Raw genomic sequence first — 13,580 nt, forward strand, 5'->3', positions numbered from 1 at the left:
CATTAAAGTCTTTATTTTCAGATTGTTGCCATAACAACCACATGGCACGGAGGCATCTGATTGGTCGAAATTCAGATATTGTTTGATTTTTATGAAAATTGGTATATAGGGGTATTAGGGGACTGCGAATTCAACCGCATAGGTTACGTTGCCATAGCAACCACATGGAAGCATCTGATTGGTCAAATTTTAGATATTGTTCCATTTTTATGAAAATTGGTATATAGGGGTATTAGGGGACTGCGAATTCAACCACATGAATTTCGTTGCAATAGCAACCACACAGAGGCTTCTGATTCGTCGCAATTTAGAAATCAATCGATGGTCAAATTAAGTATGTACATTGCTGGTGTATTATGGTATTGTGATCCTTTTCTGATGCATCTTTGCGACTATGGGGGCAGTTTGGGGGACTTCTGTAGTGGTCCCTCATTACAATTAGTACTTGTTGTACATGTAGGTGTTGGTGTTACTCCTTTGGTGTATATGTATGCTTGTTGAATTCTTTTCCGTCTTTGCGTATTGCGGAGTTATCTTCTCTTGGGAGCAGGTATTGATTGTTACGTCATTGGTTTGTGTGAGAAAATTATGTTGTTTTTTCAAAAATTGATGACGTTACTCTCTTAAACAAGTGATGTAACAATCAATACCTGTTCTCAAGAGAAGATAACTCTGAAATATGCAAAGACGGAATGGGGCAGGAACACAATGTTTGAAAAGGTCTTTCTGGCACAAGGTTTGGAAATAATACAAAACCGGCAATAAAATGAATTGGTCCAAAAATCATCATATGTGCATGGTACACGTCCATTTCATGGAAATAGACTTAATGACATTTTAAGTGTTTTAAACAGCATGAAAACTGTATTAGTGACAGTAATTAGTATTAAAATGACATTCTGTTAATATAGTAATATACAATAGATTACTTTGCACTGGTCCACTTGACAAATCGACAAACGTTTTCACTTGCCTGCAGATGAAATGTACCTAGTACTTGACCCAGTGTGTATGTGTATTGTCTTGACTTTTTTCGAGTTTATGAAAAACAAATATATTTATCATTGTTATGTAAACGAGTGGACGGGATGTCCGTGTCTTGTCTCGCACGTGCAGCTACTAGTGCACGTGAGACAGGTATGCTTGGGACAGTAGCGACACGTACAGGTGTCTGTGTTCGCCTAGCTGTCGATCAGTCCGGACGTACTTGTTATCGCTGATATGACCGAGTTAAATACCGAGGGGGATAGTATTGGTCCTACGGATAGTGTTCCGGCCCCAAAACCAGTTAGTTCTAATAACGACGCCTTCCAGGCTTTGGACTTATTTACTACCTACCTTGACGCAAAATTGAAAGGTCTACGGGACGATATAAGGGAGGAACATGACTTGTCCGCTAACTCCTTCAAACGTTTGAAAAAAGAAAGAGAAGTGANGACACGTACAGGTGTCTGTGTTCGCCTAGCTGTTGATCAGTCCGGACTTCCCGCCCACCCGCCCATTCTTGTTAGTACTTGTTCAGTTTTTGGGTGGCTGTTACATTATATTTCCAGCAATCCTTTCACATGGGGAATGAAACAACCTGATTTGTGTACAGCTATTTTGGAGCATGAAGGACAAGACGAAGTGGCCAGCAATTCCCGCACAGCACTGGGATTACGGATCCATTTTCCGATTTCCATGTAATTTTACCTGAATAAATATGTACGTCCTCGTTGCTAGGCGGACGAACTCCCGGTAAAGAGTTGGAGTTTTATATGATAAATAATTTATGTTCGTTTGAGGGAAGCGAATTAGAATATAAATATATTTATCATTGTTATGTAAACGAGTGGACGGGATGTCCGTGTCTTGTCTCGCACGTGCAGCTACTAGTGCACGTGAGACAGGTATGCTTGGGACAGTAGCGACACGTACAGGTGTCTGTGTTCGCCTAGCTGTTGATCAGTCCGGACTTCCCGCCCACCCGCCCATTCTTGTTAGTACTTGTTCAGTTTTTGGGTGGCTGTTACATTATATTTCCAGCAATCCTTTCACATGGGGAATGAAACAACCTGATTTGTGTACAGCTATTTTGGAGCATGAAGGACAAGACGAAGTGGCCAGCAATTCCCGCACAGCACTGGGATTACGGATCCATTTTCCGATTTCCATGTAATTTTACCTGAATAAATATGTACGTCCTCGTTGCTAGGCGGACGAACTCCCGGTAAAGAGTTGGAGTTTTATATGATAAATAATTTATGTTCGTTTGAGGGAAGCGAATTAGAATATAAATATATTTATCATTGTTATGTAAACGAGTGGACGGGATGTCCGTGTCTTGTCTCGCACGTGCAGCTACTAGTGCACGTGGGACAGGTATGCTTGGGACAGTAGCGACACGTACAGGTGTCTGTGTTCGCCTAGCTGTTGATCAGTCCGGACTTCCCGCCCACCCGCCCATTCTTGTTAGTACTTGTTCAGTTTTTGGGTGGCTGTTACATTATATTTCCAGCAATCCTTTCACATGGGGAATGAAACAACCTGATTTGTGTACAGCTATTTTGGAGCATGAAGGACAAGACGAAGTGGCCAGCAATTCCCGCACAGCACTGGGATTACGGATCCATTTTCCGATTTCCATGTAATTTTACCTGAATAAATATGTACGTCCTCGTTGCTAGGCGGACGAACTCCCGGTAAAGAGTTGGAGTTTTATATGATAAATAATTTATGTTCGTTTGAGGGAAGCGAATTAGAATATAACTCTTTTTAAAAATACCAATGGTATATTTTTTTTTAAATTCAGTAAATGAAGCATATCTTTTGGTACAGTTTTCCTTAGCATCCGAGGCAATTGTAGGTAACTATAGTTCATGAAATGTTCACAGATAATAGTTAACCACAGTGACTGTAATACAGGTATCACAGATAATAGTTTACCACTGAAATTATACTGGTAGATATCAGTTTGTAGAAAACTTTCTTCTACTGGATGTACGAAAAGAAAGAAAAAGTACGAAACTTTAGAGTGACTTTATTTTATTTCTTTGTTTAAATGTTTTTTGACAGAATTTTGTTATGTTGTGTGCTGTTGAGTGGCACAAGCCTTTGTGAATCTCGGTTTGTTCATACAAAAATGCTTTAATAAAATATTCACTGTAAGCAGCTCTGCTTGAGAAACATGTGTCTGTTGTTAATTTCAGAATACTAACACCTGAATAAGCCAGCTTCTACAGGACAATAGTAAGTGGTATAATCCTATTTCAGCAATTTGTATTCCGATTTAAGCGCTAAATTATGACAGCATTTATATATAATCTGTATGTTTCAGTGAATGTGTTGCCAAATAATGATAATTTTATCAATTTTAAAATTGAAAATTGTCACTGAAGGACAGGAAGAAATGTAATACAACAAGTGTGTCAACAGTACAGCGTTTTCTACTTAATATCACTTCTCATTTGTCATGTAAAACATGATATAAAGTGAAACATGACATTAACATAAACATGACATAAACATAAACATGACATTAACCGAAACATGACATTAACAGAAAAAATGTATTAAGTAAAACATGCCATTAACAGATGTAAGAAATTTTCAGGTGTCAATACCAGGAAGTGATCATATTTTTTCTGAAAATTTGTCCTATGGCTAAATGGTGTGACGTTCTATGAAGTGTGGGATCTAAATGAATGTCCTCACTTTGAAGGTCCAATTAGTAAAAGTATAACTTCCAACAAAGGTTCATGAAGTGAAGAAAGTAAAAATCGTAGTGGCTATTGACACTCGGGCTGTGGTGTTGTCCGTCCTAGTGGTAGCATCAGTCCTGTTGGGGTCTCACAACAGGACTGAAAATAGCAGTAGAAGGGACCCCACCACCTCAAATGTCATCACTTCTGGTAAGGACACCATGCTATGCCAGGAGTGATGCAACACCAGGAACAACAACACCACATGGAGGAACATTACACAAGCACTGACAAAACCACAAGGAATGAAGACAACAGCAGGATGGACACCACCAAAGCTTGGGGGCGGGGGNTGGGCAGGGGGCTAAAATATAGGAGGGCCAATGGGTTCAGGGGCTATTGCAGAGCTGTCGGAATAGGAATGTGGTTGGTTATTAGGTTAGGGGGTTAACAATTACAGGAGTCAACAAATACAGGGACTTTTAGGTAGGGGCTACAAGTAAGAAGGGGTTGAAGATGCCCCGAGTGTCAATAACCACGCCGCGCGGCAGTGGCTATTGACACTCCGGTGGTAATAGTGACGGCCTAACATTATATGGTCATTTGTATGGACGTGCAACGTTTTGGTGTGGAGGAAAGCCGGAGTTCCCGGAGAAAAACCACCTGACGACTGCCCCACGTAGGTTTCGAACCTTGTGAAAGCAGAATGTTAGACGCCTTAACCACGTGGCCATCGCGGACCCCTCATTTATCAAAGGATCGACATCAATAACAAAACAAAACACAGGATTGGAATAATTTCATTACATCTTCAAAATTATTGAAATTATTATCAAAGGGATTGAAATCTTATAGAAATAATTGACATCGTGCCATCAAAATGCGGCTCACTCGCAATGATATTTATCTTCGAAATTATCAACATTGACAGCAAGACTTACAAACATTGTATGAGGAATTAGTGTGTATATTCATCGACCAGAAGTGAAAATGATATCTACATTGGACTCTGTTTATTGTAAACGAGATCCTGTTCAATCCTGATTTTTTTCTAAGACGGCCAAAATTTTTGGTTCCAGCAAAATTCTTCCTTAAAAAGAACACTACAATTCTGGCTTATCCAACTATGTCTTTTCTGTAATCCGGCTTTATTACACCAGTAAATATATATATTCGCTATAAACCGGCATCGGGTCAATTTAATGTATACTACGGATTTTATATAGTCATAATAGATACATATACATGTACAGGGAACATCCTGGAATTTGAGAACAGTTGGCCATTTTCAGCCATTTTTAGTCCATTTCAATATTAAGAGGGGGTCATTCTATATAAAATTAAAATAAAGTCTGAACACGGAGGGGTCAATTTCAGTGTTGAGAGGTCAAGGGCCCCATGGCCCCCTCCAGGATTATCCCTGCATGTACATGTATGTATCCAGGAAAGTGAAGTCGCTTCAGTACATGTACTGACATAAAAACGTGCAATCGATGATAATGCTCGTGGTAAGGGCGATAACTTCCACTATAATGTGTGTGTCGTTGGGTTAAGAAAAACACAATGCTTTCTAGTTCGCGTTTTCTTATCACAGATGTGACATTGATTATTTAATAAATAATAATACAAAAAAGGAGTTATTCATGCATCGTATGCATGTTCTGCATACTTCTTGTTTATTTGTTATGTCTATATATTGTATAATCCGTCTAACATTTTTGTACATATTTTTTTTTCTAAGAAGACGAAAGGTCAAAACAATTTTTCTTTTCAAAAGTGAAATTTGACGTCGCACAAAAAGCACGCGTGCATTTATATCTTTGTCTGAAAGCATCTGTATTTTACGACATTATTGCCATCTACGCCTTGTTTTCGACAGACGGAAGTAAAATCATTAGAAACGTAAACAAACCTTTAACATGGGAGCTGTACAACATGATTGATGTTCTTTATTTCAACCTATCAGTTTCTTTTGGCACGTATTTATATTTATAATTATCAGAAACTACCTTCGTAAACGTTTCAAACGAAGGACAATGCATCATGCGAAGTAATCAATGAAAACAAGGCCTACACACGTGCTCAAATACACGTCACTCGTACGTCGCCGTGTAAACATGTACAGCTGATGTAAGCGTTTTGTACGGATATTTGAGGAATGATCATAAGAATACGGCATATTGATAAGGGCAGTCGGACTATGATCTGTATAAATATACTGCCTTGTGCTGAACTTCAAAATGAACGAGACGGTTAACATTGTGACGGTTGTAATATGTATGCGGGTCGCGTGTGCTGGTTTATTCCTGTATTCATTTGTGACCATCCACCTCACTTTATCGGCGCTTCTTACTTTGCTTCTGTTTCTAGGTAAGTGTTTTGGCTTTAAATGTGTATGAAGCGAAGTTGTTTGTCCCGGCGTAACATGTACACGTACACGTACGGTGTACATGTGTGTATATATATGAAGTTTTATAAGAGTTATCTTTCTTACATTAGGTATGGTTTCACAGCCATTTGAAAGGAGAAATCAAATGCCTCAGATACATATACACGTTTTATTCGTATATATCGAAAATCTTATGCTTTTACATCTATGCAAGTCGATTTACTAGTACAGTACTTACTTTTTAGGTTCAAATTAATAATCATTTATATTATTATTCCCCAGTATCTTTTAAGAGGGATGCTAGGGTTTGGTGGCCCGGGTTCATCCCTCTGACATCATGTAGCCTCACGCAGGAGGCCACTTTTCCCTTCGTTCTCTTCTCCTCTCTGATGCTGCCATTCATTCAATATTTCATTCTTATTCCTTTTTTAATCATAGTATTAATTTATTTAAATTATACATTATATCCCACAAAGAATTCCTTATCTTCATATACAAATATTGAAAGTACATGCATATTTATATAAAAAAACGTCCACATGTAAAAATCCTGCGTTTATTGATTTGGGATTGATATTGTTTTTTTGAAATTAGACCAAGAAAACATAATAAATAATATGAAAAGGCAAAGCCTTTAAAGAGCGTAGCTTTTGTTGATCTCTGATATTTACTGATTCAGAATACTGCTTTCAGAATGCGATAAGTCAACATGTTAAGGAATAACAATAAAACACAAGCTCTAATGAGATTAACGACATAACAATAGGGGAGACCGGGCAAGTTCGGCCCTTTTTTAATTTAATTTTTTATTAAAGTCCGTTCTAGGAAGTATGGCAGCACGTCCATTTTTGAACATTATTTAACATTTTCTGTCGGAAGATCGGATGGCCGAACAAGCCCCGCCATGGGGTAAGTTCGGACAGGCATTCGGGTAAGTTCGCCCCCCATTGGAATCAGCTTAACTATGACGTCATAAAGCATGCAACATCAGATTTTACCGCCAATTTTATGACGTTTGATGTGTTAACTACAAGGGCAGACCTTGCCACGGTATTATTGGCCGAACTGTTCAGACCAAAACTGGTATTTCAATAAATTCTTATCGTACAGCAATATGGTAGTGAGTGATTGGCTTGGCTTTTATGTATTATCATTTGAAGCTGTCAGTGTGTTACACGTTTGACTGTAAAATAAAGTAGCAATTCCGTTTCAAAAAGTAGCTCATAACTCATAACTAGAAGCGAGATCATGGTTTTCTTTCTACCCTCTCAAAAGTATTTTTCTCCTGTTAAGTAATTTTACTTTAGAGTTTTCCTCGACATTTTCGTTCAATGCCTATCCAACTAAACTGCTAATATCCTTAAAGATGTAAATATTATCTCAAAAACAAAAATATCAGGGGTGGCCGAACTTGCCCCGGTTTACCGTATGTAGATTTGTGTATCATTGATGATTGGTAAAATTGTATTCACAATGTATTTTTAACATCAATGACGCCATTTTCTTCCAGTCAAAGCTCACTTATTTACTGCCCTGTACGTCAAAGCTCAAGTAGATATTAATTCTTGTGCGTAACGTTAACGTATATGATGGGTAGAGTGACGCAGTGGATAGCGCGCTCGTCTTCACCAAGATGACCGGATTCAATCCCGGTCACTTGCCCGACCACGCCGGTTTTCTCCGGACACTCGAGCTTCCTGCCTCATTAAGAATTAAATCCTCTGCGTGCTTCCGTCATGGCACAAAAAGACTGATTGAGATTAATTTGGGAAAAAAACTGTTTAACTGTTTAAGTAAATGTATAGAGATGTAAACTAAAATTACAAAAGAACACATTGTAATACTGATGTATACTTTAATGTAACTGAGATCGTCGTTATATCGATATGTAGTCTCAATAACCGTTCCATCCTGAAACACCGTATTGAATATCAAATTGTGTAACTGTCACCGAGGTTTGACAGGTAATGATGCAAAATAGAATTTAACAGTTTCTGTTTGTAACTAGTTATAAATCGGCACGCGTTGTGAAAAAATAATACGTTGCTGAAAAAGGGCGTTGAACTCGGGTTGGTTGTCTGGAAAATTATTGTTATTTTCGTCATAAATGCATTAACCATTGTTTCTTTTACGAGTGGTGGTGCATAAATAAATTATGTATAGTCTATAACCAGACTTTCAAAAATGTTAAATTTTTCGTTCATATTCTCAACAAATGCAAATCAAAAGCTGATGATTTTTTTAAATGATGAAAACATAAATGTACACGTTGACCTATTGGTTTAATGCCCGTGTTTTTGAAGATATCTCCCGGTAGAAATATTAACAGAACCTGGTTGATGACAAAAAGGATCTCAAGAAAATATCCCCATCTTTACTTTTTGTGCCAGACACAAAAACTGAAATAGAAAAAAATCTTGAAGCGCCGACAACGATGTAACGGACATCAGAATTTTCCGGTTATCTTTCATCCTTCCGGAAATAACCGATTAAGGCCAATGGATTGTGGCGTGCTTGTGACGTCATAGTATGATAATCTACGAACGAAGTTTCATGCCTGTTAGTATCAGATTTTATGTGATAGACTTTTTGATTAGTAAACAAGTAATAAAACAAGAAGATTGTTTTCACTTTATGAAGATGTTCATGTTTGGGTTGAAACACATAGTACAGTTGTCTTTGCTTCAAGGATACACTTCCTGTGTAATTCCCCACTGGACAATTAATTCCGGACGAAAAAAATTAAAGGCAAAGTGTAGTAAGGGGAAGCAACTCTGTTTACGCACGCATGTGTTACCATTAAAGAGCTAAGGCGCCCGAAAGCTACGCTCTTATTATTTTCTTAATTAATTGCTGGTCCTAGTTACGAAACTTTTTTTATGAACATCCGGTTAACGCATGAAATGCAATGACGTAATATCAACATAATTGTGTTAGCTGAATATTTTAAAAACAAAACCCACATACAATATATCTCAAAAGCTACTACCGACCTTGTAACGTGAAAATTAATTACTAATGATTATTCAGTCACCACTTGCCTACAACTTATCCCGAGTTTCCTCTGGCCCTGAAACCAGACTTTAACATTTTAACAGGTAGATTACTGGTGTGGCGTCTATCTGTTAAAATGTCTAAGTCTGGTGTCAGGGCCAGAGGAAACTCGGGCTACTTCTGACTGTATGTAAAATCGCGAAATACAATGACAAATACTTTATTCTCATAAACTGGTTATATTGTAGATATTTTACATGTAAAACAATTCTAAACATGCAAAGGAACTAATTAGTAGTGTTAATTCGGTTAATTATAACCTTAATTAATGTAACTATTAAGACTAATTCATCATTAATTACTAATTGAATGGAGTATTTGAACTTCAATGTACTACATGTAGGTCCAATAAAGTAACGGGATAAACATGTCCCCCTTTTAAAGTAAAATGTGACGTATACGGGTTTAATATAGAGGTAATGTACATACATACGTGTAAGATATCTATATATCATACTCCACGGAGACCAAAATGGCTTTAATGCAGAGAAGGGCGGCTTTGAAAGGGGATATTTTAATGAGTGTAATATGCGGATTTATACACCACTTAATTGACATTTAGGTACATAATATCTCACTGTTTTGATAATTTCATTTTTCAAAGACAACCATATGTAACAGTTTATTATCTGTGCATGCATTCTTCAGCATTGACGTCAGATATAGAACAAATTATCTCGATATCCTTATTTTGTGGTGCAATTATATTTTTAAGCCGAATAACAGCATTTTTTTTTATATCTAATACGGATTCCGGGAAATTGCCACATGTGATGACATTATATATAATACTTTTGTGTTCAAGATTAGAATAGCCTAACGAGTATGATTATATAGCAAAAGTGTATCTTTCATTCAAATGAAAGTTCCATAAATAATTCATTAGAGGGACTATTGCGAAATAGGGAAACTTTATCGCGGACTTAGATAACAGGGATTGGCTATTCGAATTCCGTGATAAAACTGATTTCAAAATAGATAGGTTGTTTGGTATTACATCCAGGTTGTAACAGTGCGGGGTTCGTCCATACTTACATAAAAAGTTATCTAAGTCCGTGGTTTTATCAAATTTGAAATTTGAAATTGTTGACAGATGTCTGTATATATATATACACTATTGGTATCATACAAAATATTGACAAATCACTCATATGAATAATATTCTCAATTGGTTGACTTACGGTTCAGCAAGGTTCTTGGAAATACGGCATGGGCACCCTAAATGAAAACTCTACGACATTTTGCGGAATCGTTGTTTTTGTGTGTTTATCCGTTGACTGTTTGTAGAAGTTATGAAATATATATGGCCAGAACTGTTCAATCAGATGTGTTCTTTATTACCTAATTCATCTTATTTGTTTCATTGAATAGCTTCCATCTATATCCCGAGGGTTGTCAAGGCTGTGATAGAATCAAGGAAGCAGCAGAAAGAATTCACGACAAAACAGATCCTTGCCGAACTCTACCCACTAGTTAAACCGGAAGTTCTCGAACAAGATGTGGCCAATTCCGTTGCTGCGTTTGTAACGTATGACGCTGAAATAGTTAAAAGCCTTGACAACTTTAACGTCATCAAACAAAACACGGAATGTATATTCGCAAAGAAGTCAAGGTTATGGGGATCAAAGGAATGGTCAGGCGAACTGAGTCTAGGCAAGTTGTACAAGGCGTGAAACAAGAAACCAAATTTTAATAAACCCATATCACAAAACTCAACACGACGAAATCAAAGATTATTTTTAACGGCCTTCAATGTGTTATCTATGGTTATCCTGAATAGGGAACCATTGACTTAATGCCTGGCCTCAATAGGGGACAAACTTCACGTTTGGAATTCATAGTTAATTATATAAGACAGGTAAAATACACAATAGCAAATTGCTATGAATCCTGTCTTTTTTTAATCAACATGGCGGAGACGTAAGCTGATTTCGATATTCTTGTGGTTTGGGTAAACAATGAAGCATTTTAGTATGTTTTTACTTCGTAAGCATAACAAAATACGTATTTTGAATTGGACTTGCAGAAATACGAATCACCAGTAAGGAACTTATTTTAAACCCGATTAACGTAATTAAGTGTACCGTCCTTCGGCTCTCTATCGAAATATAGACATTTTAAATGCTATTGCAAATTATTTTATTTTCAAACTTATATGGAGTATGCTATAATGTTCACGAAAGCTGTATAACTGATTTGGTTTGTTTTCTTTGCATATTTTGTTGTCAACACAGAAGAAAACATCCACAGGTGAGTACATTTATTTACGTGTATATCTAATTAACAAGCTTTTATTTATTGATATTCTAACCTTGTTAGCTCCATTTTGACTACAAATAATGATCCTCACCTAGATATGAGGGGTTCTATGACTAATTTGAGATAAAGCAGGACTCAAAATTGTATCAGCTGCCTACTTCGAATCCTTTCCTCGTGAAGTCCCCCGACTGATAAAACATTTTTCGTTTCTTATTGTCGCTATCATTCTTTGTTCCTTTTCTTCCTTCCATTGTACGGTTGCCGGGATTTCTCTCACAACCTAGCTACTGGCCGGATAACAATGAAACTTCACATGAGCATAAGTGCGCATGTGTAGATATGCGTAACGCGTTTCTTCTTCAGGTCGGTGAGGTCATCAAACATGGCCGCCATTGCCTTTATGATTGACACATACTGTCATTTATGTGTGTACGCCAAGGTGATGTCAACGGTCCGTCTTTTGCTATTATGGTATTATGGTATAGCGCGTTTAAATGCATTATTTGAGACAACACATTCTTTCCTGTGCATAACTTTCGACTACATGCAGGGACACCTTTGAGGGACTTATAGTACATGTAGCTGTTCTCGTTACAATGACATTATGTTTATACAGTATTATGTTTATACAGTATTATGTTTATACAGTATTATGTTTACATACCGCTGGTTGGCATGTTGTTAAGATACATTGTGTTATTTCTAGGTATCCATGTGATGGTATTCCAATTTGAAATATCCCTTAAGGTGCCTCCATTCAATAGTTATATCATTATTCTATGGGGTCATCCTTTGTTAGCGTCTACAGCAGACGGTGTTTTTTTATTTAGTGAGATGCTGTCACCTACAGTTTATAGTAAGGATGCTCACCTTTGAGAAGTCTTGGACGTGATTAAAACCTCAGAAGAGTACATCCTTAACAGATCGTCTATTTTCAGAATGACTATACATGTAGATTATTCATGTAGAGACAGCCGTTAGTCGTGATGTTAATGTTTATTTGTCGCAAGGGTAAGTCTTAAAATTACATATGAGAAATATATTATTAAAGAGACATATTAGGAGAAGACTTATATAGGCTAAGCCTGTTGTCTCATCCAATTGTTCAATTGTTTTTGTCCAATAAAATGTGTTGAAATAGTAAATACAATTCATAGTACAATATGAAATATATTAATACATAATCACATAATACACATAAAACTGAACGCTGGACGATAAGTAATAATTAGAAAAAGGCTGGGAAATTAGCTTGGTAGAGTTCACTTTGTTTGTGAGAGGTATTGCCAATGTAGGATGTACCAGGCCTTAATTGTATTAGATATACATGTATAAGAATTGAGTACATTTAATTCATTCTGTGGAAAGACAAATTCAAAATTGCGTCTTCCCGTTTGATTGACAAATTCAAAATTGCGCAATGAATAAGCTATCCGAAAATGACGAATTCTAGTTAGCTGATAACACTAGTTTCCTTAGGAACAAGTTATAAAAAGGTAATAACGTTAAATATATATATATATATATATATTTTAATTTGTCAGTATTGTATTGTTTATTTAAATTGAAGCCTTACGGCTCATAAGCCTACACAGCAACGTATAATTGATACATAAGTGATATGAAATACCAAATAATTATAACATCATGAATGAAGCATAATCTTGTACATCGCATGTATGAATGGACAGTATAATTCTTTAAATTATTTTTTGTAACGGTTTTATTTTTCCAAGATTTTCATTACATATACATATACATAAACAGCACATTCACGCATTCTCACATAAACACACATAAACACACATAAACACACATAAACACACATATACACACATATACACACATAAACACACATAAACACACATACACACATACACACACGGACATGGATTTAGCATTATCACAATCAATTTCATTGTCATCATAATATCATCATCAACATATCATCATCATCATCATCATTCATCTTTATCATCGTCATCATCCTATTTAAGTTAAGTATATTGATAATTCAACTCTATAACCTAAACAGTAACAAATCAAGTCTTGGTGAATGTTAATATTCTCATAGGGTGAAAACATGGTAATTAAACAGAAGGGAGATAGTTAATTACAGAGCGTTAAGGTTGAGGGTGAACAACTCTATCATTAACATACAGCACCATACCTGTGTAGTAAACATACATCACCATACA

At 36.5% G+C, this 13,580-nt stretch overlaps 1 protein-coding gene across 2 annotated transcripts in view; it reads left to right on the plus strand.

Annotated features, from left to right (window-relative positions):
- Window positions 1–5,581: 5,581 nt before the first annotated feature.
- LOC110452419 overlaps window positions 5,582–13,580 on the plus strand; it is a 16,652-nt gene continuing 8,653 nt past the window's right edge. For both annotated transcript variants that reach the window (XM_021500930.1, XM_021500940.1), the window contains exons 1-3: window positions 5,582–6,050; window positions 10,495–10,776; window positions 11,358–11,373. In XM_021500930.1, coding sequence (XP_021356605.1) covers window positions 5,921–6,050; window positions 10,495–10,776; window positions 11,358–11,373 — 428 coding nt within the window. In that variant the 5' untranslated portion in view covers window positions 5,582–5,920. The remainder of the gene's footprint in view (window positions 6,051–10,494; window positions 10,777–11,357; window positions 11,374–13,580) is intronic.

The sequence above is a fragment of the Mizuhopecten yessoensis genome, unplaced genomic scaffold (assembly GCF_002113885.1).
Source record: "Mizuhopecten yessoensis strain PY_sf001 unplaced genomic scaffold, ASM211388v2 scaffold739, whole genome shotgun sequence".
Lineage (NCBI taxonomy): Eukaryota > Metazoa > Mollusca > Bivalvia > Pectinida > Pectinidae > Mizuhopecten > Mizuhopecten yessoensis.